The sequence below is a fragment of the Atractosteus spatula genome, chromosome 12, assembly GCF_055471065.1.
Source record: "Atractosteus spatula isolate fAtrSpa1 chromosome 12, fAtrSpa1.hap1, whole genome shotgun sequence".
Lineage (NCBI taxonomy): Eukaryota > Metazoa > Chordata > Actinopteri > Semionotiformes > Lepisosteidae > Atractosteus > Atractosteus spatula.
Genome location: NC_142717.1, coordinates 38,398,825 through 38,422,293, shown reverse-complemented (window position 1 = coordinate 38,422,293; position 23,469 = coordinate 38,398,825). Strand labels below are relative to the sequence as shown.

Genomic DNA, 23,469 nt, shown 5'->3' with positions numbered 1-23,469 from the left:
AGCATGAGTACAGAGCAGGTTTCTTCTCTGTTGGGTCCGGGGGAAACAAAGAGCAGCCAAATTCCCATAGAGCATCTGGACTATGGCTTCATACAGAACTGCGCTGATGTGAAGCACCTGGGAAGGATACTCGGAGTGTTGAGGTAAAAATGAATCGGTATTGGCAATTTGTCTATTTTAATGTCATAATCGAATGTAAAGTTTTTTAGATTCTCAGCTGAATTATATAAGAGAGGGGGGTTTCAGTCTTACATTTGATCATATAAGATACTGCACTGTCAACTAGTTGTACGTCTAATTGATGCTTTCAAACCCTTTTAAAGACTGTCCACCTATTCAGTCAGTTTTGCCCTTATATAATATAACTTTTTTAGGGCTCTGAATTGAATAAATACCCTATCAGCAGCCGAATCACCCTTCAACCCTCTGAAGCTCAGCAGGCGTGAGCCTGGCCAGCCCCTGGATGGGAGACCTCCTGGGAAAAACTAAGGCTGCTGCTGGAAGAGGTGTTAGTGGGGCCAGCAGAGGGTGCTCACTGTCACTATACTAGTGCCTCAGTATAGTGACTGGAACACTGTACTGTAAAAAGGCATTATCCTGTTGATGAGACGTAAAACTGAGGTCCTGACTCTCTGTGGTCATTAAAAAACACAGAGCGTTTCTTGAAATGTTGGGTCCTGGCCAAATTTCCCATTGGCCTTCACCAATCATGGACCCATAAACTTTCATTAAATTGCTGTATCTAAATAAAAAGTGTACAAAATCTTATTTTTCCTTAATCTTGTGTTGTTTGCTTCATAACATTAAGTAAAAATTGATTAGGCTGGAATGTTCATGTGAAACGTTGCGGACGTGAATGTTGTCTTTCCTATGTGATTTATATTGAAGGTCTGGGCAGGAAGGGGTTTATCCTCATCTCATAGACTTTTGTGAGAAACGCATTGAAAAACTGGACCCGAAAAGCCGGGCCCTTCGTAAAGATCAACCTCCGGCCACAGCAGCCAGTCTTTCTGCCGGGGATTGGGCAGAAATTGCTGAAGACTTAAAGGTATGTGTGGAGAGGTGAGCTTCACAGGCTGGGTTTGTAAAAACTGGGTTTTACAGAGGGCCTTGGAGGTGGGGTGAGTTATTAGCATGGCTATTGTTATCTACAGATCTAAAAGTCAAGTGTCTTAATTAGACAGTATGAAGGACGTGCTAATCCAAAACCTGTATAGGATTTATATGCTGGACCTGTTATTTTTTTCCTGACCACCTGATTTATTGTATCACCTAAGCACATATGGAAGATGGCAACTTTGATCTCATTAGATATTTCAGAAACTGTAGAATGTTCAAAAGAGGTGACAAAGTCACTGATTTTCAGCAATTTGAAAGCCATCTAATACCCTGTATGATTAAACAGTACCTGCTGTACATCATTAGGATAGCAGTTTGTACAGTATAGTGGTGGTTACCCCGGCCATTATCAATTTATAGTTGCATGTTTTTTACATGTACTTCTCTTGATGTTTTCTGTATTTCACTTTTAAGTATTGCAAGGCAAAAAGTACATAATTTGGTTATTTTGTATAAAGAACAGATTTTCTGATAAAGTATAGAATTGAATTCTTCATGCCAGTCAAAACACATCAGGTATTGGGTATGAAAACAAATGCACTATTTTTATTTTTACATTCCTGACAGAACTGGGAAGATGAAGTTAAACAGAACGAAGCTGAGATGAAACATCTGTCAGTGTTGCATGATGCAGAAAATGTGCCCCTAGTGCGTGGGTCAAATTTCTGTGTCGCTTCAGATCAGGTAAAAGGTTGGATATTTTTGCAAATTGGATGCATATGAGGAAATAAGGGTGCACAAGAAATCAAATTTCTGGGAAAAGAATAATTAATAAATCAGCAAACATGAGCTAAAATATATACAGTATTTATTAACAATCACAAGAACAGCACAACAAAATGAGGCAAAATGTTACAGAACATAAAAAAAACACACATAACAGTTATACTATTTATAAAACAGGTCTTCTCAGAGCCTTAACGTTTACAGACCCAGAAACTCAGAATGCTAACTCTGTAACCTGAAGTCCTATATAACAGCCTAAACAGGCTAACAAGAGAGAGACACCTTGCATCCTAAATTAAAAGAATAAAACCCAGTGTTAAATCTCCCTTTCTATAAACTGGATGCATAGCCAGAATCTGGTCTCCAAGATTGATCAGAACAAGGTCCTCTCTCCTGGCACAATTCCATTCCTATCATTCCTACCTCCTTCTCTCTCTCCTGTGTCTTCTTATGCTGTCTTTCTGTTTGTTGAATTTGAAAAGCTTTATAGAGCAAATTTCGGAGACTCAATAGAGTATATTTCCCTTTGCCAGTAGAACCATCATTCCAGATAGGGTCTGTGTATTGAGTTATGTTAACATTTGGTTGTGTACAGTAGTGCTAGACTAATTGTGTATATTAAGCAGAAATATTTTTATTAAATATTGTTCATTATTTACAGAGTAAAGCTACTGATGGAAGAAGTAAAACCAAGAAGAGAGCTGTTCCTCTGGATTACAGAGAATGGGACAAGTGAGATCAAGTTTACAATCCAGTTCTACTGCATTGGAAGGACACTGTGCAATAAACAACAAACAGTAAAAGCCATAAATATGAAGAACGTATTGAGTCACATTACTTAGAAAGACAAATACTAGGGATGTTGGTCATGGATCTTTGCAAAATGGAGTCAGAGAAAGCTGATGTAGAATACAGAAATCTTCAATAGACAGTAGTGGAATGCATTTCAGCTTGTCAGAGACCAAGCACGACCTACACCGTAGAACAGTCATATAGGAGATTCTGACACTCGGCTGTGCATTCCCAGGCCTTTGTACGTTAAGCAGGCTGTGTTCTGTAATCTACAGGTTTGATGCTGACAAAGAATGTTCCAAAATTGATGGAAACGTCAAAGAAGAATTTTCTTCAGTAGTCATCAATCATGGTCTTCCTAAAGTGAAACGAAAAATTGACACAAGAGGTGAAATGTCAGAATAAATATTTAAGTCTCCCTAAAGAGCTGCCATGTGCTCTATAGTGTTTCCTAGACCTTATTTAAAACCTTTATTTCCTCATTATGTTGTGTGAACACTCAGAATTGTTGAACCTTGATGATTCTTTCAAGTTTGTTTTCTTTGCTTTTACAAACACGAAATTGAGGTTAAACACAGACATATGAATTTAGTCCTTTGGAAACCATGACAAAATTAATGATGCATGACAAAACTTTGGGCAAACTGCAAAACATCTTTACATAGATGAAGTATGAATAAAACTAAAAACACCTGTTGTCATTACTGTGTATTGAGCACATTTATACTCCACTGTACAGTGTATACATGTAGTAAATTAATTTTCTGCTTAATTTTTCAGTTTCACATTTTTTTACAGTATATTGGTTTAATTAACCCTTTCACATAGTTATATAAATTTATATTTTGGAAATTATGCTTAAAAAATCATATTCTGCTCTGTTTTCATTAGTGCATAGTACACTCTGATATACTTTCCCCTTTTAATGGAAATTGACTAAATCGTTCATTCAGTTGCTGCCTTTAAATCCTTCTTGTTAAGACCATCTTGTCAGGTAAAGCCCACAGGTAAAAATCATAGATTAAGACTGATTAAGCCAGTTTGGATTAATGGAATTGGTTTAAAAGAATCAAGCTTTACATGGCAAGTCTCTGAAGTTGACTTTCAATTCTAATAATATTATTTTCATAATAAGAGCTTTTTGTTCATTCGCACTATAAGACAATATCTTAGCTAACGGTCACTGCAGTGTGTTCTGCCTGGGACCATTTCTTCTGCAGATATAATTTCTTGTCCCATTTCTGAATTTTGAAATTTAATTTAAATTATTTGGTTTGTTCCTTTGTAAATACAGTAAATGGTTATTGTTTAATATTTGTTCCCAGCTTTGACTGAAAAAGAAAAACAGCTCCTTGCAAACCGGGAGAAAGATAAAGGCAATGAGGCTTTCAAAGCTAAAGATTATGAAGAAGCTGTGGTGTACTACACAAGGTCAGTGTCAAATGATTGTCAGTCTTTTCCTTTTTGGTTGAAGACTTTGGTCATTCGTGTAAGGTGTTGAAAGCCCTGGCAATGTTCATAAAAGTGGTAAATAACTTCTATGTCCTGGCTTGTTCAAAGTTTCACAATGAACCCTGTTTCGGCATTGTATTTAATACAGCTGCCTCACAACTCCTGGGACCTGTTCAGTTTGAGTTTGGATGTTTAACCATGATTGTGTGGGTTTTCTCCAGGCTGCAGTTTTGTCCCACCTTCCAAAGACAGACTGGCTAGGTTTAGTGGTGTCTTTAATTTGTCCTGGTGTCCTGTCCATGGTGCTGTCCTGCCTTTCCCTCTGTACTACAGCTGTCCCCATGCTGTTAGTTACCAAGAATGCACAGCTTTCTGATAATAAATTAATGAGTGCCATATGCAGTACCCTGGCTGTGCCTAGAAATTAGCAGGTAAGCTTATTATATTTCCTTAAATACAGCAAAACCTGAAAGGGACAAATTTAATTAATTTCATGGATCGTTTTTTTTTTCAATCAAATTGTAATACCTGTGTCCTTTTTGCATTTTTAATGTCCCTCAGTATATTATGTGCAATCTTTTCAGTCGAGTATCTGTCTCAATGTTGGTTCTAAGTTTCAGTTCATGAGGTAATAATGGGTCTTAAAAATTGCAGTATTATTATATGACATTTTATTAATATACATTATATAAGGGCCAAATTAAGAAATCTCATTTTAATTCTTATATGATATAAGATTTTCAATTAAAAGTTTAATGTGATTGTCTATGATGGTATTTTGCTAAGTGGAAGTCTTTGACTGAGCTGGTAGGATGATTGGGCGTATGAAATAAGCTACCTTACCATGTTCTTGAAGCTAATATCCTGGCTTCTTCTAAGAAACAGCCCAAAGGGTTGAAGGCCCTCTCCTGTTTGTGACTTTTCTTCTGTGCTCCGATAGCCCTCTTGTTTGTAATCTTTCTAATGTCCTTTTTATACTCCATTGCCAAAGTTGCGCCAGTGCTTCATGACCTCTTCAGTAGCCAATACACTGCTTGTTACAGGAGCCTTTCTGTGATGCCAACAGTGGCTGCCTACAACAACAGAGCACAGGCAGAGATCAATCTTCAGAACTGGAATAATGCTTTCCATGACTGTCAAAAAGCATTAGAACTGGAGCCAAACAATCTGAAAGGTATGAACCCACTTTCACACTGCTTGCTTGAATAATGGTAAACAAGCCATACAATAAACATCATTCATGTTGTTGCTTATTTCTAAATATCTTTCTCATTCTGTGTCTTCCAAGTTGAGACAGAGATGGTGAAGACACGTCTTTAAAATGCAAAATTATTTGCATTGATTTCATAACTAGAAATGTGTAGGCACCATGTGTTCTTATCAGCCCCATCAGTTTTCAATTGCAAAAAATAGAGTTGATCTAGCAGTTCAAACAGCCAAATATGTGACAATTTAGTGTTGTTTTTACAGCACTTCTGCGGCGTGCTACTGTGTACAAACACCAGGGAAACTATAAGGCAGCTGTAGACGATTTGAGGAATGTGCTGTGTGCTGAACCACATAATTTGATCGCAAAGGTAAGCAACTACACATTGGTCTAATTTCGTCAGTGCTTTGGGTATAAATGCAATTTTTCCTGATTTGTAAATTCTGACAATTCAAAGTCTTTATTTCTTAAAGTTCAAACAGAGATTATTGCAGTACTACAGGGAATACCTGCAGTGGTGCTACAGTAGCTCTGGTACTGCAGAAGATGGCGCTGTGGTTGTTTCTTCTTGAAATGTATTACCAATACGTTATATATCCCTGTCAAATAGATTAAAGTGAATCAATGTCCCATTTATTTAATGGTGCCAACGGTCTTGATATTCTTAATATTACTGACTAAAATCTAATACGCTTAATGTCCTCACAACTAAATGCAACCACAAATTTAGAAATGTGATGCATGTGAACTGGAGAACCAATATAAATATGTTCACAATATAAATTACTGTGGCTAAAATGCAGCACTAATTAATGTAGGCTTGAATATCAGATGATGTTAAGATTGTATCTTGCTATTTTGTAAAGTGGCAGAAGGTATTATTTGGTTAATAAATCATTCCATCCTCATGACTTTGCCTTAGAACCTCCTGTGTGAAGCTGAAGAAAAAGTGAAAGATGGAGAATCCAGACCGCAGGGGAGAGGGAAGCGGATTGTCATTGTAGAAGTGGACGAGTCTGAGGAACAGGGAGAGGAAGGTGAGCACCAACCTCCACATTCCTAGACTGGTACCTTTCATTAAACAGCATGTAATTAAGGTTTGATTAGTTATACGAAATAAATATCTTTATTTCATGATTTTCAGAAATAATCAGCACAGGAACTCAAGAGCTGTTGGTTCTGGATAAAGTGGGTAAGCAAAGCTATTAGAGGCTGTAAGAACAATGGGATGTCTCCATACTCCCAAGGTGCTTCCTTGAGGAACATACACTTGGTGTCTGTCATTTTCTAATTCTAATTCAATAATTATTTATAATTCTGACATTTCAGAAACGGCCTCACATGACCTGCTGCCTTTCCTAGTACCATTATTGTTTTTAAGCAATCATCAATAGCTTCAGTTTCCAGTGTTGTGTTATACATCTATTGCTCAATACTTAATACGCATTTTGTCATCTATTCTGAAGTGATTGTGAAACGCCTGGATTTGGTCAGAAGCTTGATGGCGGAGCTTTAATTGGGAAAACACTGCTGTTGAGAGGTTGTGCGTAGTTATGTGGAAAAGGGAATTGAGGAAGTTGAAAGAAGATGTTTGTTGTGTCAGACAGATGCATCACACCGTTTAAAAATTGCTCAAGTTAGGAGGCTGTTCCTAAACTGATCTTAGTCTACTTTTTCTTTACTGTGTGCTAATAATATAAGGGTTTCTGACATTGTTACTTTGCAGTGCTTAAAAATCTTACTTGACAGGAGGTATTCATTTTATGGGAACATTTATTTTGTTCTAGTGTTTATTAAAGCTTGAGGTATCAGTAGTATTTAGTTTTTAGGGCACATAAAATTTAAGTTTCCATTCTTTCCTGAAGTTCAAACATTGAGCTTTCAGTATTTTACCTCATAGACCTGCAAATATGTTTTTCAAAATGTGATTAGGGTATGATACTGTAAACTAGACATTTGTGTGCGGTTGTGAGGCTCTGAAAGGGTTACTCAACCTTAGCAAAGCCGCAACCAGTTGATTCAGGATCTGCTGATCTGTTAGTCAGCCACAAAAAGACGGGCTACCTTCATTTATCAGTCATTTCTGCAACATCAAAAAGGTGTAGATTAAAGGGAGAAACAAAGACACTCCTTTGAACAAATATCCTGTAGACCTTTTATCAGAAATATTTCACTATTAAAAGCCATGTACCTTAGTTATACATCCATCAAGCTTTTAGTGTCATTTCCTCACACCCCTGTGTGCAGGGCTGCAGTAGGCCTTCCCACACAGTGATGTAATCACTGACTGCGCTTGTGGGTGTGTCTTCTTGCATTTCCTACAGCAGAAGTCAGCCTGCATGTGGGTGGAGAGACTGCCAGTCCTGCTGTGAAGGGAGAAATGGGGAACGCAAATAAAAAGTTTCCCGGCAGAGGAGATGGGGGCCCCAGGATGGAGACGAAGACGTCACCTGTGTCCCAGAAAGAGAAGAGCAAAGGAGCCAGTGGGGAAGCGTCCAGAGCCCAAGGAGACAGCAAGTCTGCAGACGAGGGGCTGGTGAATGGAGCGCAGGAGAATGGGAGCTGTGTAGGTGATCAGAGCAGTTCTGGGGCCCCAGGTACTGACAGCAGCAGGCCCGACGTCATCTCTGGGGCCCTAACCCCAGAACTAGCTAAGCTGAAAAGTCAAGGCAACGAGCTTTTCAAGAATGGACAATTTTCTGATGCCTTGAATAAGTACACCCAGGCCATTGGTGGCTTTATTGAGGCCGGTAAGTCCATTTTCTTTGCTTTACTTAGCCATGGGCGTATTGAATTACCACCTTAAGTTTCTTTTGCATAAAGAGTCAGTTTCAGTTCTTTGAAAAGTAATTTCAGAAACAGCCAGCAATGGTTTTAAATTTGGTTGATCTCCTGTTACAGAATTTAAGGCACATGCTGGATGAAAATATAATGCTTTTATAAATATATGGCCATATAACAAAACCTGCTTTTCTAAATTACTACCCTTTTCTTCCTATTTTGTATTACATAATAAGGAGCCAGTAAGTATCAATGGATTCGCACCTGTCATGGCTTAGATATTTTTCTTCATGTCATTCAAGATAAAACTAAAGCAGAGTACATGCTTTGAGGAGTTTTATCTTGAATGACATGAAGAATGTATGTTATGAATTTGGGTTCAAAGGGTGCTGTGCAAGCAGTAGAGAAGTCATTAGCTACATGACATGTTTTGAATAGTTCTGATGTCTTCTTATACCTTGGAAAGAGAAATGTAAAGCATTTCAAGCTGTCCAACAAGGAAATGATGGCAGTAAAATTGTAACAATATTTAACAGATCAGATTAAAACATATCAGCAGAATGAGTTGAAGAAAGTAATGAAAAATGAGTGTGTATCCACTTCTGGTGCCATGCCTTCTTACATTAATGAGTTTAAAACCAATTAATTGAAGAGTAAAACTGCTATCAGTAAAAAAAAAAGTTTTAAGCCCACAAGAGTTTCAAGATAAATTTTGTAAAGGAGGACAATTTTGCCCACTTTAGCCATTTACCTTAATATTGGAGATACCACAGATGATGATTAACACATTACCAATTGGAATCACAGCCAATTTATTTTTTTAAAATGGTCTTGACTTTTAAAATCTGAGTGTAATAACATCTTGGGTGTTAAAATTGTAAGTCTAAAAATAATCTTGGATTTTTGCCGTTTTATTTTTAAAAAATTAATTTATTTTAGATGTTCACAAGTGCTTTAATTCACAGTTCCTCCGTGAATTCCTGTCATTTTTCTTCACTTGTTTGATGAGACTGCTGATTTGCAGATGAACAAATTCATTATGAGGAACAATGTATAAGAAGTTGTGTTATCTTTCAAATTTATTATCTTTGAGTAATGCAAAAATTGAAAACAGAAATACACTCAGAGATGATTTTGCTTCAACCTTGAAAAAATGATTCGAACAATATATTATTACAAGGGCATGTCTTTGTCCAGCAGATTTATAGTATAGTAATCAAGATAATTTATGAGTCTTGTGCTTCATCCCGCAGTATACAAGTCACCATCTGTGAGCTAAACAAATTTGATCCTCATTATAGTCAAGAATTTTTTCGGCAAGCGACTCTGAAGTTTTGTCAGTGTGCAATTCACCTTACATAAATTGCAACCAGAAATATAATTAGTTTGATGCACCACTATCAATGACAGTCCCGCCCACCTTCAGCAGTGTTAATTGATATGAGATGCAGAGTTCGATTTCTGTTTTGTGATTTCCCCTGAAAGAAAGCGAACTGTGGGGACTGCAGTCCCATCATTGAGAACATTGTGACCATCTCTCTCAACCAGCACCTTATGTGATATCACACATTCTGGTTCCCAGAGTGTCGAGGTGCATGCATCTATGGGCTAAAATGCTAAATCAATTATGGTGAAGTGGGCTCCCATTACTACAGTGTCCGGTGTGGAGAAAACATCCAAGGCTATACTAACAAATCTAGAATGGGAAATCTTACTTCATGGCATTTTTTTAACTGCAAGAAAGTAAGAGGTGGCAAGGTTTTAAAATGGCCAGTGGGGCTCTTTGATTACTATGCCATTGTTTTCATAGAAGAAATACAGGTGTGAACAGCTGATTGGCACCGGTCAGCATTCTCATTTGGCCCTGTCCCCTGATGCTTTATACAGATTCCTCGGGATGAAGCCTCTAGGCTGCGTAGGGCTGTAAAGACTCCCATGAACTGAGAGATCAGAGGATTTTTCACTTATTTGGTTGCTGCCATGTATCTGTATTATTGAAATGTTCCCTCCAAATTGTTGCAAAGGAATCTCAGGTGGACAACCTGAGTCAGTAACTAAAATAATAATTTTTTACATCATGTACCTCATTATTTGCTTCATATGTATTCTAAAGGGCTTTAAGAGCTTACAGACATAATACTGCACTGGCATTTTCAGTCGATTCATTATGTTAAGTGAACTTCATATTAACAGAGGAGATATTTCTGTAATCCGGATTTTGTTCAGCTAAACCAAGGATTTTAGGTTGGTAAGTCCATTTATCAAAAAACAAAATCGGCATCTGGCAGTTTTCATATGCTGTTGAAGGGCATCCATTTAGTAAAAATCTCATTTCACAGTTTGGCCAGGATTCTGTTTTCAGTAAAAATCATCAATGCAATGTAAACCACTACTAGGCTTACATTTTGTGCATTGTTTTTTTGTGTTGTTAGAAGCCAAACTCCTAGTTTATTTTCAGCAGTCACTCTGTACATATTCATTTACATGCTAAAACATTACAACAAGATGCCACAGCCTCTATAGCATCTAGGGAGGTCCTGCTGAAAACTGTTGATGTGAATAGAGCAAATTGATTCTTTTTCTGCCTTGTAAGCATTTTATAATAAATAACTGCTTTGTAACTGTTTTTTAAGGTATCGACAGTGCAGAAGACCTCAGTATTCTGTACTCAAACCGAGCTGCATGCCATCTGAAGGATGGGAACAGTCTTGAGTGCATTCAAGACTGTAAAAGGTAAAAGCTCATAGAGCTACACTGTCATCTGTCTAAAAACCATATATTGAACCTAGGTTCTTTTATGTGTGAAAGTCCCAGTGACAATTTTCACCAGTAAATGGCTAATTACTACAAATCTTCCATAATTACTACAGAACTTCTGAGAGATAGGTCTCATAAGAATAGCAGCCCTCCATTTTTCAATGGTTTAATTAATAATTTTACTAAATGTAAGTAAACCATTCAAAACAATATAGGCCCTAACTTTTGAAAGATTACTTCAGTTAGAAAAACAGCTGGGTTTACCTTCATTGAAAATCCTTCATGCTTCTGTATATTCACTTAAAGAGAGAGAAAGAATTAGATATATGTCGGACCTATTTGTCTACTTAAAATCAGGAATTGTCTCTTTTCTAAACCCAAGAAAATGAAATTGAGGTGAACCCATTTGTAATATGTTTTACATGATTTACACATTTAAAAATAATTTTGTAACTGGGAAATAATAAATAAACAGGATTTTTTCCTTTCCTTTCCTTGCATTTTTTATGTAGTTGAAAGAACAGTTTGTTTGATATGTTGTAAAATTTGGATTTTGTACAAGAACCATTACTTTTTTTACTGCTGGGCAGCAGTAAGAGATCTTCAGACAGTTTTCCAATGTTGGTTTTAGGAATGTTTGTGTGTTTGTGATGGACTGAGTCATTGTGGGTAGGTACCTCCTATAATTGTAAGACGTGTCGCATTCGTAAGGGTTATACAGTACATCCATGGTTTATTGGACTAGTGGTGTATATGCTTACTGAATATTATTCTGCTTACCGAATATTTTTAATGATTAGAAAAAAAAAACATACTATTACACTGTATTGTAAGAAATTAATATACTGTATTGATGAGAGACAAATGTCATCAGTATTGTACAGTTGGAATATGATGCCTCTGGCTTAGATTAATTTGTTTAGTTTCTTGTGAAACAGTTCAGTCTCTTCAGTATGTGCACTCAAAGGTTCACCACAGGTTATTTTTATTCGCCATACCACGACCTTTACAAAATTGCCAAAGCCACCCTTCACTGTGTTTGAAATTCAATTTCGTGTGCCTGGGCAGCGTACTGTCTGCACGTCTCACTTCAACACTATGGACATTCACACCACAATAGCATTGCTGTTCTTACCAGCAATGAATGCCCCTTCGTGGAGTGATGTTTTCATGACCCACTTTTAATATGCTTTCTTGGGTCAGTGCCTGTTTTCTTTGTTGTGGTTCATATTGTTGTGGTTCATCATTTTTCAGCTTTAGCTACAACAAACTTAACCTTCATCTTGCAAATATCTGAAACAGATTTTTGACAGTATTCCTCACGCACTCCATTCACAGACGCTTCAGATTCTAATTTCTCAGTCATGCTCAAATTTACTCTTCTTCTCTGTTCACCACCCTTTGAGGCCTTGGTTTTTCACTTCTTTACACTTTCTTGAGCAAGATATCACAAAATCTGATATTCGTCATAGTGAATACACTTAGATGCAAGAGGATGAATCGCACACATAGACCAAGAGTAGTGTCCCTTTTGTGGAAAACCTTCCCTTTACCTACAGTACCTTTGCCCATTAAATCCGAAGTCTGTTTAAGCGAAGGTATTTGTGACTGTACTTGCAAAGGTGCAGGAATCTAGTGCCTGAGAAAGTATTGTGTGTCATGAACCAGGAGTCATTTGAAATGATATTACTGCCATGGGGCTTCTGAAAATTAACAGTGGTTTGTGCTAAACACGGAGCCTACAGAGTAGGAGGCTTCTGTGTGTATTAAATAGATATTTCTGAAGGGCACGAGATTAGTTAAAGCCATAACATCTTGTTAAACTCTCATTTATAACAGGAAGTACAGTATGTCCCTGTGATCTGCATTTTGAAATTGTTACAGGCTAATATCTTGTTAATAAAAAAAAGCTGATACTTGCTGAAATTGTGTTCTACTGTGTGTCATAAATACCATATCAAGTACCATGAAGAGTGAAACGATTACCTTTGTTTTCCTGTGTTTGTGCAGGGTGGCTAGACCTTTGCTGTTGCTTTCCATTACCATGGCAGATTGTGTAGGTTAGGCCTTGAGTCACGTGACAAGGGGGCTGTTTACATGAATCTAGGCAGATTGCTGATTTTGTTTAGAAGGTCCATAGAGATCAAACCATGAGCCTAAACATTCACATGGGTTACAGCCAAACACTTGACAGGAATTCATATTTTGTGACCTTTTCTGTTGTGTTGATTATTTCATGTTGTTGACATTAAACATGCAGTGACACTGATTTTACCAGACCATGGGACCAGGATATGTTTTCTAGTAAGAGCAAACCGGGCAAATTGCCCATTAATATTTTTTGTAATTAACTGGAGCAAACAACCAGATATTCCAAACCAATAGTGGTTAATGAAATTGGTTCTTCTTGATCCATCTCTTGAGAGTTGAACTTCTGTAAACAGTTAGCTCCACTCATTTTTTTCTGGTGAGGTGTAGCTGTTGCATTAACTCTGAAACTGCTTAATTCTGTGTCTGATACTAAACACTCAAGGCTTCTTAGTGTAGTATTCACTGATTGCGTTAGACAATGCATTTAAATGGTACTACTTTCTCTACTATTATGTGGTAATTGTTTTTTAAATAACTGGGTTTATGATCTAAATAAATAAGTCATTTTAACTTATTTTCTGTTTCAATTAAAGATATGTCATGTTATGCCAAATGTATTTTTTTTCTTACCCATAGTGCCAACACAGGGCACAGCCTCAGTTCAGCCTGCTTGCTCTGGATAGTGTATCCTGATCTCATTCTTCTGTTTTTCAAAGAGCCTTGGAGCTCCAGCCTTTCTCCATCAAGCCCCTTCTTCGGAGAGCCATGGCTTATGAGTCACTGGAGAATTACCGGCAGGCCTACGTGGATTATAAGACCGTGCTTCAGATCGACCGGGGAGTGCAGGCTGCCAGCGACAGTGCCAACAGGTACAGGCCACAGCTTCAGATGTACATACTGTGACACATCCTCACTGTGGAGAAGGGCCTGCTTCCAGAAGACCCAAAAGCCCCTTACACAGCAGTTCAGTTTGGCACCTCTACTGCAGCAGGACAGTGTCTGAAACGCCTTCTCTGCTTCAAGTCATTAGTGCCTGGAGTCAGAATTGCTATTCTGCTCTGAAACAGAGGCTAACAGGTATAGCAGACCACTCAGTTTTAGCTTTTTATAGTGTCTGCCTCCAGTCCTGGAAACTGAAGCCAACGCATGGGCTACATGGACGTTCTTTTCAAATTGAGAACAAGAGGCATCTCTTTACAGTAAGTGTTGAGGGAGAATGGAATAAACTGCCCTGGCTTCTATCAAGAAATGTCTGGAGGAGATCCTCAGACCAGTTAGCTACTGAAAACAAAACAAACGAGCTGGATGGACAACAAGGCCACCTCTCATTTGTAACTATTGTGTGGTTTTAGCTCACAATATAGCTTTGTAGAAAAATGAAATTCCAAGCAGTTGAAGTGTGAATAAAGAACCTCTAGGATTTTTATTTTCTGAATCTTTTAAGTAAGATATTTTCTGATGCTTTTCAATATCATTGTTTTTATATTGTCAGTTATTTTCTACTTCCTTCTTTTGTTTTTTTATATTTTCTTTTTGAGGTGTATTTTTGACATCCTTTAACTAAAACAACCATATACTGAAGTTTAAAAGTACGTTATATTTTCTCATCTAAGAAATTAAAAAAATTCTGTACATCACTTTAAAACATTTGTTTTAAACCTTCACATTTATTTATATTTATGTATAAATTAAACACTTTGTTAAAATAGATTTTATTTACAATAGTGTTATGTCAGACGTTGAAGTGAATGTAGCGATAGAATTTAAGATACCTCCTGTGTGTCTTGACAATTTTGGAATTGTTTGCTACACTTACATTATACTGGAGATAATATGGGGGTTTTCAGGATGTGTCAATGCTGTATCCAACTACACTGTTCATCACAGGGAAACCTGAACATGTGAGTAATGATGTTTTTTTTCCTGTAAGGATTTCACGGTTGTTAATAGCACAGGACGGTCACGCCTGGAGAGAGAACCTGCCTACAATCCCAGTGGTGCCCTTGTCCGCCCAGCAGCACAGATGGCAGGAGCCGTTGCCCAGCTCGGGGCAAACACGGGGCACAGGCCAGGTCTCAGAGAGCGCCGGAGCACCACAGGACACAGGTACCAACTGACTGTAGAGTCCCGGCGCCGAGCAGGTAACTCGTGCCAGCTTCGGTGCTGTTAGTCACTCCCGTCTTCCACATCCACGTCCACAAAGTGATCGATGGAAAAACACAGAGAAAGATTGCATAGTGAATAGGACTAGAATTTATATTCATTTAATTTCCAAACTGCATTCGAGCACGTTCTGTGGAGCTGTAGTGATTCAGACTCAGTGGTTTCCTGGACTGTGAAGGCAGTTATTTATAACATTCTCATTAGTGAAAACACTGTGTTGGCTGTTTTTCCTATGCCTATACCAGCAATTCTATTGATGACATGTTATAAAGTAAATTGAATACTGACCTGCCTTACTGTTTACTCTTGGACTGGAAACTACAGTAAATAGGTATGTATTTTTTTTAACACAGGAAAAACTGTTTTTTAATATCAGAAAGCTTTTTACTAAATTAAATAGTGTAACAGCGGTAACAGCATAGTAGGCTATTCTTACAGCTTTTTATTGTTACCCAAGACCAAGTGTATAAATATGTATGTGCCTTTCTCAAGAAGCACAATAACAGTGAGTGGACAGGAGGGATAGTAGTCTTGAATGCTCATCTTTTTATTTACTGACAACACCCAGTGCCAGGGGTGTCTCTAATCGGGGATGGGAGGTGTAGCTTAAGCCAGGCGAGCGTGTGACACAGAACTGCATCATCCCTGTGGTAAAGCAGTGGTCAGACCTGTTTGAACCAGTGAAACCTCTGCATAGAAGGAAGTAATGTGTTTTAACCCTGAATTTTGTGTGTTAATTTACTTCTAATTTCATTGCATATTTTCTACTACTAAATAAGTCCTAAACTTTCTTCTCAGATATAAAATGGTTAATAATTCGTATATACATATCCTGTATTAGCTGTATTGTCTTTAAAACTGGGATTATTGTATATTAACATTATTACACTTTTGTCTTTCATTGAAAGCACTGGATAATTTCCAGGTCCATGTGATTGTTGTTTTCTAAAGAAATTAAAAGGAAAAAAAACTCAAGCCAAGATGATTTTAGTTTAATTTTCAAACATTCAGATTTAACTCGGAGTGGATGTGATATAACACATTATTCCACAAAGCCAAACAGATTAAACTTGCATTTAACAACCCTGCTATTTTTGTCTTTAAGGTGAAAAGGCTGAGGCCCTTTTCCTTTCTTTGAAGCAAGAAGGAAATGATTTTGTGAAGAAAAGCCAATACAGGGCCGGACTTGGAAAGTACAGTGAATGCCTTAAGATAAAACCTGAAGAGTGTGCTATTTATACTAACAGGTACTGTGTCTTCCTGAACACTGAAGTAAATACGTACCATTGTTTATATAGATAGATAGATAATACTTTATTAATCCCGTAGGGAAATTGATGTGTTACAGCAGTCCAGCCCAAGACAAGCAAAACAGACATCAGAATAGTTATAAAACAAAAGACAAACAAGATAAATAAAAATAAATAAATACATAGGTGTGTGCAAAATGTGCTGATCATAGTCACTGTAAAAACAATAAAATATGTGCAAAATGTGCATAAGTTTATACAGACTGATTGTTCAAAAAGTACAATGGAGTAAACATGCTGTCCATAGAGGAGCAAATGAAGGGCTGACAGTCCTAGCCTAGGGCAGCGTTATACACCCTGACAGCCGCCGGGAGGAAAGACCTGCGGAAACTTTCCCTTGAACACCGTAGCTGGAGCAGTCTATTGCTAAATGTGCTCCGCTGCCCAGTAACAGTCCCATGAAGCGGATGAGAGGTGTTGTTCATGATGGCTGTGTGCTTGGTCAGCATTCTCCTCTCAGCCACCACCTCCAGGGGGGTCAAGGCTCATCCCCAGCACAGTGCCAGCCTTCTTGATGAGTTTATTGAGCCTATTTGCATCTTTTGTCATGATGCTGCTGCCCCGGCACACCACAGCGTAGAAGATGGCCGCCGCCACCACTGATTCATAAAAAATGTGTAGCAGTGTTCCACACACACCAAAGGACCTGAGCCTCTTAAGAAAATAGAGTTGGCTCTGACCCTTCTTGTACAGGGCATCAGTGTTACCAGACCACTCCAGCTTATCATCCAGGTGTACCCCTAAGTACTTGTAGGAATGTACGCCCTCTATGTCCTCACCCTGGATGGAAACAGGGTTCAGCGGAGACTTATTCCTTCGAAAGTCAAAGATCATTTCTTTGGTCTTGCTGGTGTTAAGCTGGAGATGGTTAAGATGACACCACTCCACAAAATTGGTAATCAAGCTCCTATATTCCTCCTCCCTCCCCTCTCTAATACACCCCACAATTGCAGAGTCATCTGAAAACGTCTGCAGATGACATGTCTCAGAGTTGTACCTGAAGTCAGAGGTGTAAAAGGTGAACAGGAATGGAGCGAGGACAGTCCCCTGTGGAGCCCCAGTACTGCTAACAATCTGTTCGGACACACAGCTCTGTAGCCGTACATACTGTGGCCTGCAGGTCAGATAGTCTATAATCCAGGACAGCAGGGGAGTGTCCACCTGTGCCGCCCTTAGCTTATCTCTCAGTAAAAGTGGATGGATGGTGTTAAAGGCACTGGAGAAGTCAAAGAACATAACTCTCACAATGCTCCCCGTCTTCTCCAGGTGAGAGTAGCAACTGTGCTGTAAAAGCTAGACTGCATCAAAAAGTGTCATGAGCAGGACAACCAGTGTTAAAAGAAAGAAGTTAAATTAAAACAAGATATAAAAGTCTTGTTTATTTCTCGCAGTATTTCTTTTCTTGCTTGTAAAGTTGTTGATTATAGACAGCAAATGTCTTTGAAAGAGGCAGAGTATGGAGATATAAAAATAGGACCTTCCCCTGGGATACCCTTTGATCTTCTTTCACACAGCCACAATAAGACGTACACATACCATTTACTGTGTGTGGCAGAGGAATACCCTTTTCATTGTGAGGAGAATCACTCTTCTACTTGTATTTGTAGTGATCTGGAAATACTGTACAACAGTCATGTCTAGAACAAGCTGTAATCCCTGCAGTAAGTACTGTTTAGCCTACAAAAAGAACAGAAGACTGATCTGGTAAATGGAAATGAAAAGGAGCAAACTGTAATCTGAATAAGTAAACAGTTTTTGATAATAAGTTTCTGTGTTCCATTTCTAGAGCTTTGTGTTATTTAAAACTGGATCAATTTGCAGAAGCCAAACAAGACTGTGATTCTGCACTTCAACTGGAACCCTCAAATAAGAAAGCATTTTACAGAAGGGCTCTAGCCTACAAAGGGTTACGGGTGAGTTCGGTATCTTCATCAATCCAATCCTGAGATTTTGACTTTTTTTTTTTCATCCAGTGTGGGGATCGGTGTTTTTTGGTGAACCCTGGGAATCTGAACACAAAAACATGCCAGTTTTCTTTATATAAGTTAAACATCCTTATAAATGTATAAGTTCATTTCACTTTTACTTAGAAATCATTTATCTTTTAATGTACTGTCACAAAATTGATGCACACTCCTACTCCTAAACAGTGTAACCATTTTTTTGCCTTTGTTGAAGGTTCATATACCTGTTTTGCAGACCTTTAATGGTAAATCCTGTCTTTTCCAACTAATACCTTAATACCTACAGTAAGCAATATTCTTTTGATCCCACATCATTAAAAAATAGCCAAACACAGTCTGATTTAATCTGCAAAGTGATCTTCTTAGGGCTTAGTTCATTTGTTAAAGTCTAATGAGGTTTCACTGTGCTTTAAGCAATTTCCTGTAAAGTCTTTCACTTTTTTGGTTTGCAAAACATGTTTGTTGGGAGGAAATATGCAAAGCTGGATTTCAGAATCCATCCAGCAGTTCTTTAATGAGCGTACTACTCAAATTACAGTTTTTTACTTTATTTTCCTCCTCTGGAACATTTACACTTGTGCAAGCCCAAGCTCATCTGCAAGTTAAGATAGGCTGGTGGAGGTTTTTGGTTGAGGGAATATTGACTTATTGGAAAAGCTTTAACATTTGAAAGCAGCTCCTTTCAAGCAGTTCTTTCATATAATATTTCCATCATTGTATATTTACTAATATATGTAGTATTTTCAACTACACAAACACCCTCCCATTGCAGTACACTGTGATACTGTACCTCAATATATAATAGAAAAATATAGATTAAAGGGGCATCAAAAGAACCTTATCACTCTAGTTTTCTAAAAACATACAGTGTGTGCATAAATAAAGTACATTTTGGAAATTGATTGAATATTGTTGGAGCCTTTTGAGCATTCATGACTCGTACAGTTATGTGACACTTGCAGAAGCACTAAATCCCTGCATTAGTGGGAAAATTCATGGGACACATATGATGAGATGATTTTTTTTTGTTGCGGGGGAGCCGAAGCCTACCTAGCAAGCAACATGTGCAAGGTGGGCTACACCCTGGGGTGGGATGCCAGCCCATCGCAGGACACACATTCACACCAGGGCCAGCATGTCTCTGGACTGTAGGAGGAAAGAAACCAGAGCACCCAGAGGAAACCCATGTGAACATGGGGAGGATATGCGAACTCCATGCAGATAACACTCCGGCTCTGGACATGAACCCAGGACTAAAGCCCTGTGAGACAGCAGTGCTAAACAGTGTGCCACTGTGCTGTCCACCTAGTGAAAATCAAGAGAGAAAAACAGAAAGGAATCAATAAACCCCACTTGACAAAATAATTAATTACCTTAGTGCCATCAGTATGTAGGATGCTGCTGTGCTGGATACCCTACTTGCCAGGCTTGATTACCATTGAACATGGAGGATGATCAGGGAAGACTGTTAGGCTTCTAGGGCGAAGAGACCAGTGAACAGGCACGTTTGTCCAGGCTCTACAAGAGGAATTGAACAGAATCCCACAAGACATATTCTGCAATGCCATGCAAAGCATGTGTTACATATGCTATTTGTATTGTTTCTGATAGTGGCCAGAGTTAAATATTAATCTTTAATATAATTTTATATTAATAATTAATATAAAATGCCAGTACACCTGCTACTAAAAACTTTGATTTTCTTACCATGACTGATGATTTATAATACTTTGTTTCAGTTACAACCGATCAGCTTCTTTTGGTGCTCAGTATAGTTCTAAGATTTTGAACTCCTGTATGTGACATACTGTACAGTTCCCAGTCTATTCTGAGCTCTTGCTTGCTGTTCTTGACTCTGAAGCACTTGTCATAGTCGGTGCTAAGCAGCTGCATGCTGTGTGTGTGCAGGACTACGCTGCTTGCAGTGCAGACCTGCAGGTGTTGCTGTGCTTGGACCCCAGTGTGCAGGAGGCAGAGAGAGAGCTTCAAGAGGTCACTGAGCTGCTGAAGCAGCAGCAGCACCTGTCTGCCAGCCCTCAGGACAAACACAGGAGGAATGTCCCCATCCAGGAGGTGAGATGCCACTTTTAGCACCTGTCTCTTCAGGTGGGAACACAGTACAGTCAGCATTAGTTGCTTCACTGAGCCCAAAATTACTGGTTTGATGGGTGGATTAATTAACCAATTCATAAAACTATATTTCATGATCAATCCTTCAGTTTTATTTAATTGGTCATTTAAGCCTTTTGTATGTACAATTGTCTGAATTATCATTACTTTTGGATACGCATTTTATTGTGAAGCCAGTTTACTTTTTAGCAAATTTTATTAGTTTGTCTTTAGTTTTGTAGCTTTGTGACCAAAATTGCTTCCTTAAATTCTCTAGAAGATGTAGAGGAGCTCATTTACACCTAATTCTTTTTCATATCTTTTCGCTTCAGGGTGAGTGTCCACATTTTATATTTGTAGTTTCATATTTCTCTACATTTTTGCTATGTAATATTCTGCACTTCGTGCTGCACATCATGTCATCGGGGTCTGGGTTTCACTGGCCAAGAAAACTGAAGCCCTCTCCAGAACATGTCCTCAGCCATGTGCTGTTAGCAAATGAATGGTTACAGAGGTATGTTTTGCCTGGTTCAGACTGTGTCCCCAAGACAACCGAGACAGCTGCTCCTGTGCTTTGGTTTGCGACTTCAGTTTTTCAGTCCAGTAAGAATTCTTCTTTGTCTGCAGGTGAATGACAACGAGGAAAATGGAAGCACAGAGCACAGGACCAGCGAGATAGACAGAGAAGAAATGAACAACACTGTAGAAGTGGAACACACATTTACATTGGAGCCTGCAAATGCCTACGAGTTTGGCCAGGCCTTGAACGCAGCAAGGGCAAAAGGCGATGCTGCTGCGTGTGCTGAACTGCTCTGCAGTGTAGAGCCAGAGAAGCTGCCTTCCTTCATGAGCAATAAGCTGGATGGAGATGTCTTTAATTTTATTATTCAAGCTCTCGATGAACATCTACTTCAAGAGGACCCCATTGCTGTTTACCATCATTTAAACCACCTGCACAAGGCGGAAAGGTTCAAGGTATGTTCCCATTTTTTCTATATACTGTACACGGCTGTTCCACTAATACCATGCCATGAATGTCAATAGCAACAGCATCCTTGATTTCAACAATGCACCTTCAAATAGTGTTTCATTGGAATCATTTTCAAAGGAGTTGTTTACCGACTTGAATGTTGATTGAAACTTTTGTGTTTCCAGGTGGTACTGCTGCTTTTGAGCAAAAGTGAACGTCAAAAGGTAAACCAACTATTTGAACATCTGTCTATGGTTGAAAAGCAAGAGTTTACAACATATGATGTTCAGAATCTAGCAAACAAGTATATTGTTTCATGAATGCAGTACTCTCCCCACACACTTTGAGAGGGAGGTGGATCTATGCAAACACAATGGCTTTCATGGTTTGTATATTGAAAGATCTCAAATCTATCAATCTGTTACATGCTAAAATAACATTTATACACGGTCAATTTGGGGAGTTTACACTTCTATATTCAAATTTATCAAGGTTTTTTTAATTTAAGACATCAACATTGATGGTTCCCTCTCTCCAGTTTTTCTAAATCGCAACTTTCTTTAATGGGAGGTAATTTTTGGAGGAAGTCTCTTCATAATTCTCTCCAGAGAATTAGAATGTTCCAGGGTGATTTTAATCCTATAGAACACTATGGTGTCTGGACACAATTGTGTACAACTGCAGGAAGTGTTACTGCTCTGGATTGAGTTTACCTGAAACAATTTCAAAGTGTAAAACCCGTCAGGAATCTTCAAGCAGTCCCATAGTGAGAAATCAGACCCTAAATTTACATACACCTCTACTGTATTTCCACAGGTTTCCTTTGACATGTCAGAATTCTAAATGTTATGTTTAACTTCTGAGGCTAGGATGCAATACTACATTTGCTAGAACAGTTTCTGCATTAAATGTAGTTCTCCTTCTGGACAAATATATGATAGTGTACAGCAAATGAAAAACGAACCAAATTCTATTTGTACTATGTATCTGATGCAAGATGGTTGTGGTTCAGCAAGGCACATCCGAGTATGTTGAATTTATGATTTATGCATAGTTATGCAGTCATTTTGCAGTGTCCTTATGTAAAAAGGAACACTTGGGATTATTCTGCATTCAGGTGGCTGCATTAGCTAGTTCAAACCCTTGAGAGCAGCCCCACTGTGGAAAGCTAATTGCCACAAGGCACATGTAAGGGTTTACATTATCTTGACTGCAAAATTAAATCTTTGTACTGTTGTTTGGTGCCAAACAGATTACAACTGCAGCATGACAGACTCGTATCATGTTAACTAAGAATTCTCAATTGAGATGGAATTGTTGCAAGAAATTTTACTTATCGATTTCACTGCTGCTCGGTAAAAGCCTATACAAAGATTTATTTTGCCAGATTTTAATAGTGTAAAAGAGCAGACATTTTGTTTTGTTTATGTTGTAAACAATATTCAGCATTGCATATAATAGATTTTTAAAATGTTTGGGAATGTGAAAATATTTTAAATGAGACGTGCATTAAATTTAAATATGCTTTCTGATCTTAAAATGTATTACTGAGGACTATGCAATAGCTTCAACTGACCAGCGCCTTAACCAGAGGGCAGCTGTGAAAATGTAATACATTTACTAAAATAGCATTTAAGGATCTGGAATCAGGCAAACGCTGTCCACATAGCTAAATAGTAAGCACTGTGCAAACAGTATTTGCAGAGAAGGAACATCTCTACAAAATCTGTTTTTAAAAAACTTGACTCTACATTTTTCACTCAGGTTTCTTCTGGTAATGCTGAATGTAACTCTTTCAAGGGGATGTATAGAATAGTTGCTCAAAGAAAAATGGTTTTAAATTTTTTAAATAAATGTTCAGTTATTGTACTATTTCGTTATGTTGAAAGTCTTTGAATGTATACTGTTAAATTCAGGGAGACAAGCTTGCAATAATTGATCCAGCAATAAACTGCATGTGAAAGACTTGATTCCGAGTGGTTTTGTTTTGTAGTGCATCTACCATAAACACAAAAGGACACGTTCATG

General features: G+C 38.2%; 1 protein-coding gene across 1 annotated transcript; it reads left to right on the top strand.

Moving 5' to 3' along the window:
* The first annotated feature begins 3 nt into the window (after positions 1-3).
* LOC148823024 (sperm-associated antigen 1-like) lies at positions 4-23,411 on the top strand. Its single transcript, XM_088928572.1, has 18 exons — positions 4-143; positions 889-1,048; positions 1,687-1,803; positions 2,507-2,577; positions 2,913-3,025; positions 3,963-4,068; positions 5,133-5,263; positions 5,560-5,666; positions 6,219-6,333; positions 7,621-8,046; positions 10,711-10,810; positions 13,642-13,794; positions 14,856-15,031; positions 16,194-16,335; positions 18,185-18,311; positions 20,271-20,435; positions 21,099-21,446; positions 21,627-23,411. Exons 1-18 carry the CDS (start codon positions 4-6, stop codon positions 21,759-21,761), a joined length of 2,832 nt encoding a protein of 943 aa, XP_088784698.1. The 3' UTR covers positions 21,762-23,411.
* The last annotated feature ends 58 nt before the right edge of the window (positions 23,412-23,469 follow it).

Excerpts from the sequence above, each read along its gene's own strand:
- LOC148823024 (XM_088928572.1), top strand. The coding sequence starts at position 4 with ATGAGTACAGAGCAGGTTTCTTCTCTGTTGGGTCCGGGGGAAACAAAG. Across the intron at positions 144-888 it reads AGGATACTCGGAGTGTTGAG|GTCTGGGCAGGAAGGGGTTT; the intron begins GTAAAAATGAAT and ends TTTATATTGAAG. Across the intron at positions 13,795-14,855 it reads GCCAGCGACAGTGCCAACAG|GATTTCACGGTTGTTAATAG; the intron begins GTACAGGCCACA and ends TTTTCCTGTAAG.